Raw genomic sequence first — 17,700 nt, forward strand, 5'->3', positions numbered from 1 at the left:
TTGCTCCATGAAGCTTCAAAAAAAGGAGCTGCACTCAGAAATATGTTTTTCATCTTGCTTTTTAAGAATAAAACAGCCACATATGGCTTCAAAGATGCATTTTTTGTCTTCACTTTTGAATACAGACTCTTCCACAAAATTGTGCCCTATGCTTTTTTTGAAAGCAGGCAATAAAATTATACATTTTTCACAGTGGAAATAAGACTATAGAGGCAGCAAAGCCTTCACAGCACATTTATTATAAAAGGCTCGCTGGCATATCTTGATATATGAATAACAAGACTGCTATTATCACAGTAATGATTCGGCAACCTCAGGGAGATATAATTCCATTCATAACCTCATAATTAGCGGAACTCTAATCCTTCACACCTATAATGCAATATTTGGAGAAAGGGTTTACAATAGAGAACAAAGAACTCTGAACTGTCTCCTCTTTGTCTGAATTACCAGGCGTTTTGCACACACTTCAGGAATCCAGCAAATACGCTCCCTCGTTTCTCTATGTTCGGACCCACAATAATGTTCTGATGTCCTTTCAATCCACAGCAAGAGCACTGACAGGCCATCGCCCACTGCAGGGTGGCCAGTCAACAACTCATGTCTGTCTGAGTCCTGTCTCCGAGGGCCTCCTGCAGACTGGGAGACTTCCTACCTGCTTCGTATAACCTGGAAACGCTGGTAGTAGTCTGCGGTAGAGCTTAAAAGAACAGCGACCTGAGATAGAAACTGTGATTGGCACGCCCAGAAGAGAAGCAGCGAGATGAGGGGAGTGAAAATAATGGTCCAGAACAAGTGTTTAGGTTGTGATGTGTGTGTGTGTGTGTACATGGAAAGGGTGGGAGGATAAGGGTGTGTTTGTGTGCATCAGTCTCTGTCGTGCAGGTGATTTATCCACAGTTTTTACTTTGGACGTTAAAAATCAGAATCAAGACATCTGTGGTTTGCAGAAATCAATGATTCAAAAGGAGAACGCAAGTCACGCTGTTACGTTAAAAAAAAAAGGCTTTTACTTTATCTGCTGTGCGGACAGAAAGCCACTGCAGCCGCGATCACCGTTTATCACAGAAGCTCGGTGCTGTTTGCAGGTTCTGTATTTGAACATAATAACACTGCAGCCAAAGCCATGTAACAACCGCCTCATCTTACTGCATATAAAGGGGAATATGGCAGAGGTTGACAGGTTTTAGATTTGGAAAAAGAGTGAATCAATACTCAGCAAAGGTCAAATAAATATGATTTTTATAGAGAGAATAAAGTCACGTCAGTGCATCGCTAGTATGGGTACCCAACTGAGTGAATTTGTTAGTGTGTGTGTGTGTGTGTGTGTGTGTGTGTGTGTGTGTGTGTGTGTGTGTGTGTGTGTGTGTGTGTGTGTGTGTGTGTGGAATCTGAGAGTAGGAAGAGAAGGTCATGCTAATGTCCGACTGCAGGACGCTCTCAGGTGCACTTGCAGAACATCTGGGCAGAGGACAGGCCGGGGTGAGATGTGTTTTTCAAAGCACAGGCAAGTTGCACGCAGAATGAGCCTTGTAAACAAGTCACATGGACTCACAGAGCTGTTTATCGGACACAGTTTTGGGAACACATCATCTAAAGAGATTAAACATTTTGGCAGCAGTGGGAGAAATCCAATCCCCATCCCTGTAACCTCCACTAAGTATGAAAGACATGTCAGAGTACCTGTCTGTGTTGTACTTTACCTCTGATTTATACACAGTAATAGCAAATTTCTATTTAAAAAAAGAGCAGCGTGACCTTTTTTTTAAATCTTACTTTTAAAAAAAAACACGTTATTTTGAAGAAGACAGAACATGCAGCAGAACAAATGAGTAATAAAACCAAAAGAAAGAACAAAAGCAATATTGTATTATATATAATATTAAAGAGTACGACTTTGTGTGTGCAGGAGTGATATATCTATAATGTAGTATATTAACCTTTACAGGACTGAGTGGAGGATATATAATACTATAGATGTTTGCTATTAGGTGTTAGCTGAGCTGTTAAATCATTACACAGGTCATATTATTGTCTCTTTATGTTGTTTTGTGGGTTATTTCTGTTTATGTTGTGTTTTATTGCGTTTTCGCATTTTTCTATTTGCTGGCGTTTCGTTAAGTTCCAATGCGTTTGACCTCCCAGGGCTACTGTATAATACGCTCATGTTCCCTTCTATACTTCAGACACTTCATAAGATTCTCGTGTTGTTCTTTGATATGAAAGTGACACAGATAAGACGAGCAGCTACAGTATCTGTGTCACTGTACGCTGCTGCTCTGTAAAGAAAAGAAAACCATCCTATACATGCTCTGAGCCACACACTGATGAGATCCATCAGTATCTGTAGCTTTTATCCAGACAGTATCTGGTATCTTATTCACCATCAACTTAAAAAAAAACTACCAGTTTGGATCTCATGGAGAAAATGACCATTGATTATTCAGAGGTCGGCTGAATATGTCTGAAAATGATGAGATGTACAAATAAAGGACACGAAATGGAGAGTGGACACATGAGGTCTTGGTTACCGAGCCATATACCAGTTTGTTTAATGGATGAAGGATATTTCTCTGTCTCTTCCATCCCTGTCTGCCTTTCTCTGATTTCCTACATCACGCTCCCCATCCGCCCCACTCGTCCAAACTAGATCAAAGCTGCTGTCCCCGGTAGACAAGTGAAAGACAGAAGTAAAAGGGGAGGAAAAAAATGAATTTTTCATCGAAATCACTACATTAAAATTCAGTTCCACTGAAAGTTTGCCACAAGAGAAGCTCTAACGACTATATCTGTGTGTCATGTCAAGACAGATTCTGACTCAGGCCACCAAAGGACATTCCCTGACCTGAAATCCATTAGTGACAAATATATTCATACATTCACATCAGTGTAGGCCCACTGGAGATTGCTTTCGATTAAAGTGAATAGCTTTGCGCACCTTCAATACGGCATTCATCAACAGTCAGGCGCAACAACTCAGCACAAAACCTAAATCTGTAAACACTCGGGATTTGTCGAATGTAGGCCATCAAACAACAGGGCGTCTCCAGGGTTATCGAGCTTGATAATTGCCATCTCTATATGAATTAATTCTGCTGCATTATTTCTGTGTTAAAGCTGACTGGGGAGGGGTTATTTTTATCCCTTAGACATTACAGAAAAATCGAGCTAATCTGACAATTATATTACTGTGTGAATAGGATGAAGTATTCACCTGCTTTTTAACCATTTACCGTGTTTCATCTGCAATTAAAAACACGACCACCACACTTCTTTGAGCACATTAAAATCTCTTGTGGGCTTTTTGATGAAGGGCTGGAAAGAAAAGACTTCAATTAAAAAAAAATAATACTACACACACACACAGAGGAATGTAGCAAGTGAAGCAAAAACCTGCCTTCACTCAGGATTCTTCTGCTAATCCGGCCTGTCGCCGGCAACTCAAATCACAGCTTTTACTCCAATGGATCTGGCTGGGAATTACAAGTGTAAGTGTCTGTGAGTGAGGAGAGAAGAGAAGAGAAGAGAAGAGAAGAGAAGAGAAGAGAAGAGAAGAGAAGATGGGAGACCTTTTTACCCTTTTTTAAACAGTCATATGAATGATTTTTCATGACATATGACCGCTTCTATATCATCATTTGCAACTATTACCATCCACACACTCAAAATCCTTTGATCTTTTTCATCATGCCTGACATCAGCCATTATAAATCATAAAATAAATTAAAACCTTCAAACACTGTCAGTCCAGCGAGAGAGCAGCAGGTATTCATGCTCTTACTCCTTCGAAAAAATAATGCAAAATCACTTTCTGGGGGTTGTTTTATTTGTTTGTTTGTTTAACCAGAACTGGATGATATTCTAATCATAATTTACTCCAAATATATGGTTTTCCACTTGGTTTAAAAAAAAGAGACTTGTGCTTCCCATCTGGTTGTGCTAACAATGTACTGAGCTTTCACTGCAGACAGGGCTCAGGCAGCTCCTCCACACACCATGAACCAAGCGAGGTAAAGACACAGAAAGGTTTTAATCAAGACTAAGGTGGTTTGGAAGAATCAGTCCAAATGGAGTTTGTGTCAAAGCAGCACTTCAGAACCAACAAACCTTGTGTTTGACTTAGATCAAAAAACATTCCTCAACAAAAGTGACATTAAATCTAAGCCAAAAGCAGGTATCCTTTTAGGGACCGACTATATAGCTAGGTATGCAGACAAGCATTTCTGAATGTACAACATGTTAACCCAGCAGCAGACGACACACTGTGTGACACTCCAGCCATCTAGAGTAAACTGAGGCTACAATTGACACAAGCCCACCCAAATTAGACAACAGAAGATTAGATAATTATTGCCTGGTCTGATGAGTCTCAATATCTGCTTTGTTCAGATCCCTTAGTACTAACAGAACATCATTCATGTCCATCCCTTTATGACCACAGTGTACCCATCTTCTACCCAACCAGGTAATGTATCAAAGCTCAGGTCATCCCAAACAGCTTTCTTGAACGCAACAGTGACTTCACCGTACTCGAATGGCCTCCACAGGCACCAGATCTCAGTCCCATAAAGCACCTTTGGGATGTGGTGGAACAGCAACTTTGTAAGTCTGTCATGTCAATCTAAAAGTGTTTCTAACCCAGTGCCAACAAGGTGTACCTAATGAAGTGGCCAGCGAGAGCACTGCAAACCTATATAAAGGAAATATAATGATATACCATAATACTGCCAGAATGTTTTTAAAAAAAAATTACCAAGATAACAAAAAATATTTATTTTAAAGCACAGAAAACCAGCAAGTAGGAAGACATAAAGGAAGGGAAAACCATCTACCTACAAGTTGCTAGCTTACCTAGCATGGGCTAGCGTGCTAGCTCAGAAATTCATCAGCAACACTGGTGTGAAGGCAGTTAGACTGGTGCTTTGTTCTACAGTAAAGTAAACTGACCGTGCGGTGTCAGGGCGGTGTCAACTAAAGCTTAACACATTAAAAAGTAAGAAGGCACCACCTTGTGGCTATTCAGTAACTGTGCTTTATAAAGTAATTATTGACAGCGCTGAAGATTACTATAAATTTTAAAATAAAACAACATAAATCATGAGAAAAATGACCCAAATAGTCTAGCTAGCAGTGGGTTTAGCCAGTCATTGATACATATTCGTCTAATCGCCCAACCCACAACTCGAAGTGAACAAAAACAGCTTCTGCCTTTTCCACAAGGTTTGCTAAGGCTAAAGCAAACCCCCTGGCTATCCTCAGACAGCGAGATTGAGATTGGGTGCCTGCGCCGGAGTGAAATTTAATTAAATTTTATTATTCATAACAAGCGTGACAGGAAACATGGAGAAGAGCCACAGCTATGTGTAAAGGTGCTCTTTTCCCCCCAGAATCCAGTGATCCCCTAAATTATGTAGAAATTACTCATTTCCTGAAGGAATTGTAACTCTCGTTCAGGAAGAAGAATTAGGACAAAGCAAACTCATGGGGCCAACACGTTTAGCATCGAGAGTGTCTACAGTAAAAGCTTCCAGGCTCTGTTCTTAAAGTGCTATAATCTCTGTCCATGCAGCCATAACGCTGATGAGCATAAAATCTTTTCGGGACCTTCTACTGATTATTTCGCAACCTAACTTTTGCATATTTATTACAAGTGAATGAAAATGGCTTGGGTAATCAATCATTTAGATTGTTCCACAGAATATGCAGCATGAGTAAAAATAAGCTGCAATGATCTGCAGTCACCAACTCCTTTAAGAACTTAGTTTAAAAGTGGTGCACAGACTAAGTCCACTGGTGATATGTGGCAAACTGCCAGTAACGTGACTGAAAACGTGAGTGTAATAAGGCTATGGGTTGTCCTTTTGATTATATCATTAATCGCTGCTTAACTGAAGCCACAGATTCCTTACCTCACCTTAGAATGTTTAGTAAGGTGCGAGAATTTCCCTACACTGTTTGATTGCTGATTGCATTTTATGTGCATAAAAATAACAAGTCGAGATATTTATTTGTAAAGCCAACAGGAAATTATTCAAGGACTACTTGAAAAATGATATCTGTATCAAAAATGTAGTTTTTAAGAACAGGGTTGTTCAACTTATTTATCTTTTCATGCTTTGTTCAACATTCCTGTAATATTCAGTCAAATACTTTGTTTGAATTCATTACCTAGTAACACAGTTTCTGTTATAGCTGCTTAAATGTGAGTTATATTATATTTCATTTAGACACAGTTAAGTCAAAAGTTACAGCGATTCTTAATCTGTCTGCATTAATTTATTATTTGTGGTATGGGAAGGTCCCAGCAGCAGGACCCCCAGTCTGGAACAGAGCAGGCATCAGTAATAACAGATAAGGGCTATGCCATATCATCACATTTAATGCGATAAACTGTCACATCACAATATCACTGACATAGAAACACCACGCTTTTATTTTCCCCCAAAACAATGAGGCAAGCCTAGACATGCTGGAAAGCCAGAGCCCATGTCATCACCTACTAAGGATTTTTTTTTACCTGTAAAGGGAGCTACAAAAAAACAAGCTTGTTTTACCACTCAAGGCAAAAACATAGAATCAAATGCAATAGCTGATAGGTGCACTTCATTTGACAGGTAGAGCAAATAGTGGATGGAAATTACTGACCTTGCTAAAAGAATGGCAACAGAGAGACCAAAAGGTAGAAAATATTTTTCATTAAACATTTTTTATGTGACAATATTGTGGAAGGTTAAGTTACTTTAGTTATTGTTAAACTAAACTATTAAGCAGCTATTTGTAATACTTCTTTTTAAATATTTATGGAAAGCACTACGTGGGCTCATGCTGTATTACAGTGCATAATGCTATAATGCTTCACCTGCTGGCACCTTGTTTCAGTAGATTTATACTTTAAACTCACTGACATCACTAACACTAGCTCACTGATGACGGATGAAAAGCCCTTCATTTATTTGCACTAAGTAAATGCTGCTGCCTGCAAGCGGCACTCACCCAGAAAACATTGGTCAGTATTCATTTTCTATATCATGTTAAATATCATTGCAAATTTCACTGCAAAATTGTGATATAGATTTGAGGCTATAATAAATAGGATATTGATTCAGTGGAGGAGGAGGAGGGGGTGGGCTGGGTGGCAGAGCAGCTTGCAGAGGACACGGCAGAAGTAGGCAGGCTAAAGCTTGAACTTAAAAAGCACACAGTATATGAGATTAGCCAGAGGATGTGCAGGAGGGTATCAGTTGAGCTATCAGCTGTTGTGAACTGGCGCTGAGATCAGCTGTTATCAGCTGATGTGCCAGAATTACAGGCTCGGCTTGACTCCATGCCCGGTTTGTACTAAAGGCAGGCTCACAGTAAAAAAAAAAAAAAACTTTCACATTTTATCAGTTTTTGAAAAAGTGAGACGTTGATTATTTTTGTATGTGCAGACCCTCTCCTACCTTTCCATGTGCATGTATTTTTACCTAAGAAAGCATTCAAGATTCAAAAGCACAGTCTAGTTTCAGGCCACTGTGCATCTCTGCGCCCTAGCCAGAGGCTATCCAGTTGACAGCATTTGGAGAGCAGACAGAATATTCATGATGCAACCTCGATGGTATGCGCCAGCACAAACATGACAACACAGAGCATCACAACTGTATCACATGCTGCCAAATAGAAAATATTAACGATGGAAATTTTTACACACAAAACAATATAGTTCACATTGCACCACTAAACTATATGCATAATGTATATATATATGATGTATTTGCTCTCGTATCGCTTTGAGCTCACAAATATTGGACATACACGGTGAGTCAATACGTTGGGCAGACACAGCAGGAAACTCATTGATTTCTGCTGTCCAAATTAGACATCGCAGCTCTTGTTTCACAGTGATTAGCGCCGCTTTAGAAAGTCTGCTGCAGTAAATTCCCCTAAGCTGATTAATGTATACAATTCTGAATGAACAATTTAACATGAATGCTTCCAGATTGCACTTGATGATGTGAGTCCATGTGTATTAAAAATGTTCCACCAAAGTAAAATGTCACTCCCTGATAAAACAAAAACAAATTGCCACTCTACGGGAACTTGTAAAAAGCATAAGTGAGTTGGGGGTAAGTAAGAGGCTTACTGCTCTGCGCCCTGCCTGGGGAACCCCGTGACGCTAAATGGGCCCTGGTTTACCATCTGACAGTATACCCACAGGGAGCGAGGCCAGGCAGCTTTAATTTGCCTGACATCAGTTAAAAAAAAAGCCTTAATTGACTTTATAAACTTTATGGCTTTTTCCTCAATGGGAAGGTTTAAGTGCGAGTGTGTTTTGTGTTTAGCATGGGCTGTCTCAGGAGAGTAAAGGCCTTTAAAGGGATTCTGAAAGCAGATAAAAGCTTTCTCTTCCAGCAGTGGCAGAAATACAATAGCCATGTTGTCATCCTTGCATACACCTACCAACGGGGTTCTTTCAATACATCCTCAGCATTGAGGTGGAAAGCCTGCAGTGTCAGCCGACTGATGCAGAATGGTTGCAATCGATTCAGTATCTGAGGCTAGTCGCCTCCTCGCTCTCTCCAAAGCATTTGAGTCTCTGCCAGGTAGCCCCATCGATCGGGCTTTCCTCTGTGATTTGGTTCCCAAAAATAATGAATGAGGGCTGAGCGGGTGAAGTGCTGTTGCTTTAAAACTACTGATGGGCAACCATGCAAGCAACTTAACCTCTGGCAAAATTTCACTGAATAATTATTAATTCATTTTCTTTCTTTTTTTTCAAACAAATGCACATGCACGGTACTCTTATATCTTCTCTTGTCCTATTTAGCTCATGTGAGCTCCTGAATTGATTGCTAACTGCAGCAGATTGCAGTGTGAAGAGAATGCAAACAGATTAGAAAACAACATAACATTAACAATACATAACAAATGCACGGCTATGAGGGACAATGCCATATTATTTTTAAAACATGATGGTGGGTGATATTAAATTCCACTTAACTGTATTTATATAGTGGCAGAGACATGCTGGGACGAATGCATTACATTCTGTGTTCTGCTTGGTCTGTGCAACGTTTTTATTTAGAAGCCTGAGCATATTCTTTAGACCGCTCTTTTGTTTGACCTCCTCCCCTGTTCTCCAGCTGTGCTGTGCAGCTTTTCATGACTCACATCAAAAATAGACAAGGTGTATGTTTTTAGTAGAGGAGAGAAAAGCTTTTGGCACGCTTCTAAAACATTCTGCAGAACATAGTAGAAAAACCCAATTGCTTCACTTTCTTCTTGTTTGCTTTTAAGCATTTTCCCCCTTTGCAATCATCTTGATAATGTACCTATTAAAGAGGGCTGGTAAGTATACAGAGGCAGAATCCTGTAAGTATAGAGTTATAAATATGAGTTACTCAGTTTTAGCCAAACTGTAGCTGTGAGACAGATGGCCTCACATTTGACCCTCGAATACTTTGATATACAGAGGTCAGGGTCGACTCATTGTCTGCAAAGCACCCAAGTTCTGTGTCTGCAAAATAAGCCCAAATCATCACCCACCATCACCGTGCCTGACAGCTGGGATGAAGTGTTTCTGTTTATATTTAGTTTTCTCCAAGAATGTCGCCGTGCATTATGGTGAATCATCTCCACTTTGGTCTTTTCTGTCCAAGTGTTTGTTACAGAAGGCTTGTGGTTTGTTAAGCTGCATCTTAGCAAAGCAGTGCAGCCATGTTCATTTTAGAGAGAAGATGTTTTCTCCTGGAAATCCTTCCAAACAAGTCAGGCTTGTTCAGTGTTTTTCTAACTGGACTGTCATGAACTTTAACATGTAACATGCTAACTGAGGCTTACAAAGAGTCTTCTGAAAACTCTTTGTCACATGTCTGCATATATTGTACTGCCATTTACTGTATTCACCTTTGTATATATGATATTTTATCTTTTTTCTTTCATAAACTGTCATCAAAACAAAAAAAGGAAGCAACCCGTCCAGCCATTTTATGCTTTCATATTCACAATTCCCATGTTAATATCAATTCCCATAATATTCCCATATTAACAGCAATCAAAAAGACTGACTTGTTTTGACTGATCAATATCAGTTAGGCTCTGCCTGGAGACACAAACGTAAACAGCTACAGTCAGCTGAACCTGTGCTGCTAACTAGCTAGCTTATTGACACGGTCTAAAGAGGAGAGGTGAATGTGGAAGTAGCTTCGGAGAGCTGACACCGGCTCTGCAGGCTTGCTGCAGAGCTGGCTTGTAGCGGATGATGTGCAAGTTTTCTGTTTATTTACCTATTAGTGTTTGTTTGTACCTCTCAAACATATAAATTGCTCATGCTATGTGCACTTAATGGGTTTGTGTGAACATGTGAGAAGTGAGAGCTTGAAGCCAGTATTTGAAGAGCGATACCCCGCCGTCTCAATCTCAGAGCAGACAGGACCTGTTTCTTTCATCTCTCTCAGATGTCTGTCAGGAGCTTATATCATCTGAGGCCAAGCCGAACACCACCTCTCACACTCTAAGTAAACATGATACTTCAAGGGGTTTTAATGGGCAGAAAAGGATTCCTCCGAAATTTAAAAAAAAAAAAAAAAAAGTTCTTCAGGTGCCAAAAACAGTTCTTCATACATGAAAAGCATCATGTGACGCAGTGATGTGTTAAATTGGCACAATCACTCACATACACTTAAAATCAGCTCTTTTGTGGCACGTCTCCAAAAAGTAATATCGGTTCTAATTAACTCCATCGTTTTAAGAGTGAAAGCAGCAGTGTGGGGAGGGTGAGAAAAAGAGAAAGGCAGGCAGATTTCAGGAAAGATAAAAGAGAGGTAATTTCAATTTAAAGCCTCCAATGCACTCACAGGAGATGCTGTTTACTGAGTGCAGGGAAGAGTTTCAAAAGAGTAACAGCATGTTACTTGTGCCTCACCCTCATCAAAACTCTAATAGACTCTTCACATACACAGAAAGCAGTTTCTGAAGTTCAAATGTACACATTTCTACCAGCTCCTGAGCAAGCAGCTTTCCCTTTACTAAATAAAAAGTGGAATGGAAAGTGATGACAGGGTTTGACGCAAAACAAAACATAGCAGGCTTTCGGGTGATGTAACATGCCCTTTGGCAGTCACAGCACAGATCCTCAATCAGCTCCTGACAACAAACCCTGACTACAGCTAAATCTGGAAACAAACGCACCTTATCAAACCATTCGCATCCCTTACACAGCACACGGGAGAGGCTGCTGTTGTTTGTTGTCTACTCCTTGATTTCGTGGTTCTGATATTAGCTGCCATATTTTGCTGAGTGCTGAATTGGAAACCCACATGCTCTGAACCGAGCGCACACAAACTGCCCTTTATACTGTAACTCACCCTGTACAGTAGATTGCAAAACAATCAAAAACAAACAACTTCCCAGCCCAGCCAATCCCAGCACACATGCATGGGGGAAATTACATTTGGCTCTTCGGCACCTTATTCTTCATTCTGCTCAACATCGACCTGTTGGACCTCAAATGAGTTGGTGTTCTAATAATTTCAACACCAATAATCTAATCTAGAGAACTGACACGTTTTCTTTGTTTGCAGGGGCCAGGAGGTCACAACCACTCAGCTCCAGAACCAAACATAGCTCTTTTTCCCACCTCCAGCTTTGACAAACCCATAACGTCAGTGACGGACACGTTCATCCATCCAGCTCCTCATCCATCACAATTTACAAGCTATTATTCATAAAGCATCAAATGTAACCTTGAGCAAAATTTAAAGATCCATTAGGGTGTCATTTTGTAATTTTGATTAGCTTTGATCAATATTGTAGGAGGAGTAGCAAGTGTTATGAAAAGTGGAGGGGTGAACAGACAACAGACACCTCACAGAACCTGTGCTTGTTGATTTCTGGAAGGATAAGAAAACAGAACAGTGTCTATTTTTTAAAGTTTTTAAACCTAATTGTCTGTCAGTTTGTTTGCTATACTTATACTTTAGTTGATCTTTTATAGCAGTGGTTAGCATGGATGTATCCACAGTGAGTCCCTTCAAGAAATAAACACTGTAGAGGAAAATAGAGGATTTAAGAGAAATTGATTCCTTTATTCGCTTGATTTGTGGCTAGACAATTTTTGGTTTTACTACTTTAAAAGCTTTTAATCGGTTTTAATTTAATTATTATCAAAGTTATCTAGTTTTAATCTGATTAATTTGCACAAACAGAGATTACAGGAATAGCCTTACAGGAATTATCTCTCAAAGTATTCCTAAAGCTACATTAACCGCTACATTCTATGGATGGAGTCACCACGATGGGTAGCTCTGCATGGTCGATTTGGCCCAGTTTAATGCTGGATGCCCTTCCTGATCCAACCATAAAGAGATTCGCATCTCCTCCCATTCTCAAACTGCCTGTTAAAAAACGCTAATAGATATTTATTTACCTGCACTTCTCAGTTTGGCAGCAATAAAAATAATTTTAAAAACCTGTATTATTGTAGTCAAAATCCACTTAAAACTACTAAATTATCACAAACAACCCACTGCTGCGTAGTCACGAGTAGTTAAAGTATTTGCCCCTAATAATTATGTTGATGGGCTAATTTATACTTTATACTAAATGGCTCTTTTGATAGTAAAGGTTACAAGCCCCTGCCACAGAGCAAGATGCAGAGTTAAACCGATCGATCATTTACCTTTACTTTAAATAACTTTGTCGATTTTGGCCACTAGGACACGTCCAAAGTTGCACTTGTGAATAAAATTTCACAGCCCAATGCAAGATGTAAGAAAACGGCAACCAAAAGCAAAGAGACAAATGAATGGAGAACAAAGATGCACAGATCAAACACAAATAGTAAACAACAACGCATGTTTCTTCAGTGGAAGAGAACAGAAAGTCGAAAAGTGGAGAATGGGAGAGTCACAGAGATGTGGCTGTGTGTTTTTATTTGATTAGTAAGTCATAAGTTTACAGAACAAATTTGTTAAAACTCAAGCACATCTACCATACACCTTAGTTTTAAGTTTTTCTACATAAAACTTTAAACTATGCATGATGCATTCAGCTGGACTACACATTATTGTAAGCTTGGAACTTGGCCTAACGCTGCACCGGAGGAGGAGGAGGTGCATCCCAGGATGTGACTGATACAAAAGCCTCCTCCAGACTTTGGTACAAAGAGAAAAGAAGGGAAGCGCTTGATTCAACAACAACAATCTACAATCCCAACACATCTACATTTACTACACCACATCTACTACTCCTACCACCTCATTAATAAACACCACGTTTCAGCCATTATGTTTCATGCAGTCTCCACTAATATGAAATATGATGAATAGAGAAGATAGACATGATGCACTGTAGGCTGGATTCTGATATATTATGGAGCCTAGAAGCTTGCTAGAATAACTTGACCTCCTCCCACATGTACTTGGAACATTGATTGAAAGCATATATGGCATAAACTGGATGTAATCTTTATTAAAGAATCTATTTTAAACTTGTGCTGTCCTGTTTTTTGCTATTATTTTTGATGCAAACGAGAAGCTAAGAAAAAGTTTCTTTCCTCTGGCCATCAGGATCCTAACCTCTGTCCTCAAACATCTGTATATCCTCAACCTTCTCTTGTACCTTGCTATTATTTATAATCTACACTGAGAAAACCTAGGAGCACACCACCATACAAATAACTTCCTTGACAAAAAAACCCTCAGTCTTTTAAGAGACATGCATTTTTTTTTACATAAATGCTGTCTGCAACAATCAACAATTCTACAGAAATCTACATTAAAAGGATGGATTTGTTTTTCTTACATTATAAATAAGTTGAAACTTTTACTCAGACTCTTAGTGAAACCCTGGTGACCTGAAAGTGCCCCAGCACTAGTCTCCTTCTTACTAAATTAAAGACATCTCTCTTTACTGACCAGCTTCATCTTTACTGAAACCTCTTTCACACAAATTAACCTCTGACGCGCATCCTACATTTTCCAGTTTATGCTAAAATTAGCTTCAAAAGCATACAAAAAAATATAAAAGGCTTAATGTGGTTTTTTTAGTTAAACAAGTAACCTGTGCAAATTATGTGCACAATACAAGCTGAACAAGGTTTTCCAACTCTCATGGCTGCTCGTCTGAGTAAACAGCAACAAAACAATAGCAGCAAAACTCTGCTTCTCTAATTGCTTACATAGCCCTTAAACAGTGCAACACAAAACAGAAATAATTGGGGTTACATTTGAAACGAAACGCAACAAAATGCTGCAAAATACCCTCCCCAAATAAACGCTCTGATACCACCCCTGCAAGAGCTTTGCGGCTACAATGCCCCTCTGACCCCAGCAAAACAATTAAAAAGCCCTCGGCATACAAAGAGCTAGTAATGGGCCACATATGAGGCTGCTAATAAGACAGAGGTACGGACACCCACTGTGCACAGCGTACTAATTCTGGAGCCTGAACATAGCTGGAGAGCATGGGAATAGAGGGACACAGGGATAGAGGGATAGAAAAGAGAGAGAGAAATAGGTATGAAAAGGAGGGGGAGAAAGTGGAGCACAGCAGGGGGAGTAATGTCTGCGTGAGTGGAAAGGTAGACAAAAAAAGGACAGAGACGGGGAATCGGAGCAAAGCAAAAGAAATTAAAAAAGAAAAACACAGCGAGAACATCTGCCAGCCAAGCAGTATCCCTCTCTCCTGGTCTTATTACAGTGAGGTGGTTGCGTTTGTTTATCATCAGGCCTCGGCAGAATACGCGCCTGCTCTTAGATAAAACTAAGCACCAGTAACACTAGAATTCATTATATACACCGAGCCGGCAGCAAGCTCAGACAGGTCCAGAGAGGAGAGAAGAGCAAAGCCAGACAGTGGATGCCTGTTCTATTTGAAATTACAAACATCCCTTTGCTTTTAATTTCTCCTTTTCTTATTTGAATAAAGAGGACAGACACGGTAATTAACGGGGTATTAAAAAAGCAAAACAGTGTGCAATGAGGGAGGGAGCGAAGGAGGAGGAGGAAGAGGGTGAGGGGGCATGGGAGGCAGCAGCAGCAGAGTGGGAGAGATAGTAACTAAAAGAGGGGAGAGGAAGAGAGGAGCTGTGGAGAATTAATAACAGGCCAGATCTCTCCAAGGCCTCCTTAATGGGCTGTGACAGGAATTTATTCACACTTAGGCTGGTATTAAATCAAACGCAAGGCGAGTGGCAGTGGCAGGCTGCAGCAGTGGAGTGGGGCGGGGGGCAGGGGGTGGGGGGATGGAGTAGAGAAAGCATTGGGTTCTGCCATGTCACAAGGGTCTGGCATTACAGTCCCTCTCTAAGGTGGAGGGTCATCTCCAAGGCCCTTGGGATGGATAGAAGGATGGAGAGATGGCACAAGGAAGGGTTGTATGAAGAGAAGTAAGGATGAGTGATGTGCCAACGACAAGAGAGCCTGTCCCATGCCCCAGATGGAATGATTATCAAGTAGTCCAGAGAGCCGCAATGAATCATTCTTACTCCATTCTGCAAAATGCACCGTCACTCAGCCAGACAGCCGGCCGGTCCGTCAATCGGTTAGCCAATCAGTCAGTCAGGCGGGCAGAAAGGAGGCTGATTCCCTCAGACTTGGACACCCCTCGCTACAGAAAGCTGGCAAAAGTGAAAGCTACTCAAATCACAAAGCTGTATTTGAATCAGCACTCTGAGAAATGATCTGCTGGCTACTTTATTTCTCATATTCCTAGTTTTCCTCCATTAATTGGCGTGTGACCAGTAATGAATGGCTGCAATTTATGGTCACTTGGGGACGAGATAATTCAGTCCTGTTTTTATTTTTTATTTTTTTACTGGAGCAGAAACATGTGGCTGACTGGGGACCCTGAATTGATATGCACAATCACATTCCTTGCTACCAGGGGTCTGCAGCACAGAGATTGAGCAATCGCAACCCATTAGGCTTCAATGAATTATGACGATTGCATCTAAAACATTTATGCAAACACTGTTGACTTCTGCACACGCTCAGATAAACTTTGCTTCTTCTCACAAACATATGCAAAGACTGCAGCTCACTTACACTTGCATGCATGGGAGTGAGCATTAAAAGATAATAAATAGGTTGTATACTTCAACATAAGGCAAAAAGGCACAAATTCATATTCGCACACATGTATAGAAGGGAATGTACACACTCAAAGACACTTAAGTTAAAACACATAGTGTCACACAATGTGCTTCCTAATAAAAACACTTGTGGAGAGTGATGAGAGCGTAACCTCCCCCCTCCACCCATTCCAGCTCTGGGCAGATTGCATCACCATCCGTCAGCCAGACTCCGACAAACAGCAATTACCCCAATCGACAGATAACGAGAGCAAGGCTATCACTCACAGCCAGGACGCCCCATAAAGCAGCCAGACATTACCATGAAGGAGTCATTTATCTGCTTCTCCTCTGCCCATCCCCCTTCTGCTTCCACTGCATCCTACTCTGATCTTTATGTTTACTACCTGTTCACGCCACAAGCTTTAAGGGTGGGCTTTAGGCCCAGCTGAACAGAGGGTAGGATAGAAGTCTGAGGCCAAATGGAAAGTGACAGCTAACCCACAAGGGTCAAGATTACTAACTCAAAATGCAGTTCTTTTAAAGGCATCTACAGGTATTGTTAATATGTGTGTTTCAATCACATATTGTATATGAATAATGGATATGATTTCTGTGTCTTAAATGTGAAGCTAATGCACAAGTACATTAAACTTGCATTCTATCTAATGGCCAACAGGGGGCACCTCCTCTAAATAACCAGGAGCTGATGAGTTAATGATCTCAATCTTTATTTAATGTAAAATGATGGTCGTTTTGTACATTAGGGTCACCTCTGATGTCCATAAGGAGGGTCCCAGCAGTCTCGCTTAGTTTCAGTCACACCCACGCCTCTCTTGTGATGTGCGTTTTCAAAAAGCTAAGATGGTAAAGGCAAAAATTTACCATTTACCATAGGCTATGGTTTCTACCTATTTTTATTTGCCTTTTCACATCAGTTCACCTGTGACGAACTGGCAACATATCCCAGGTGTAACCTGCCTCACACCCTCAGACAGCTCAGGTTCCCGTGACCCTAAGCTGGAGAAGTGGTTAAGAAAAGGGACGGATGATGGGGCAGCCAAGTAGCTCCCAGGCAGTACAGTATATACCCCATGAAGCCCAGATTTTAAAACCACCATAGCTGCATTCACCCTCATCCACCCTTTGTGCTCTACACAGTTCTGTCAAATAAAGGTCTAGAGAGACAGAAATAAAATTTTAAAAACAAAATAGAAATCAATCACAATGGAAACAAAGCGCTTATAATGTTGCATGCTACAAAGAATTGAATGAGGACTTTAGGGGAAACAGAAAACCTGTGACCTCTGGTTCAATCCAGAGAGTCTGTGTGGACATTGTGGAGGACTATAAATATATCCGAGTACACATAGATAAAAAACTGAACTCGGTTAAAAAAAACACTGCTGCACTCTACACGAAGGGCCAAGAGTCGTCTCTATTTTCTGAGGCGGCGGAGGTCTTTTAACATCTTTCAGACAATGCTCGGGATTTTCTATGAGTCTTTTGTGGCCAGTGCCATCCTCTATGATGTTGCATGCTGGAGCAGCAGGTTGCTAACAGACTCAATAAACTTATCCACAAGGCTAGTAATGTTGTGGGGACGGAGCTGGACTCCCTTAAGATGGTGTCGGAGAGGCGGATGTTGT

General features: G+C 40.6%; 1 protein-coding gene across 2 annotated transcripts in view; it reads right to left on the reverse strand.

Moving 5' to 3' along the window:
• med30 (mediator complex subunit 30) overlaps positions 1–17,700 on the reverse strand; it is a 47,615-nt gene that overhangs the window by 7,653 nt on the left and 22,262 nt on the right. Inside the window, exon 5 of one of the 2 annotated variants that reach the window (XM_085445226.1) lies at positions 3,269–3,496. The exons of the other annotated variant lie outside the window; for it this stretch is intronic. Coding sequence (XP_085301352.1) covers positions 3,404–3,496 — 93 coding nt within the window. The 3' untranslated portion in view covers positions 3,269–3,403. Of the gene's footprint in view, positions 1–3,268; positions 3,497–17,700 lie in introns of those variants that run through there. 2 annotated transcript variants of the gene reach the window in all.

The sequence above is a fragment of the Copadichromis virginalis genome, linkage group LG22 (genome assembly GCF_057382275.1).
Source record: "Copadichromis virginalis isolate Kocher_CV1m ecotype Utaka linkage group LG22, C_Virginalis_male_GT1.1, whole genome shotgun sequence".
NCBI lineage: Eukaryota > Metazoa > Chordata > Actinopteri > Cichliformes > Cichlidae > Copadichromis > Copadichromis virginalis.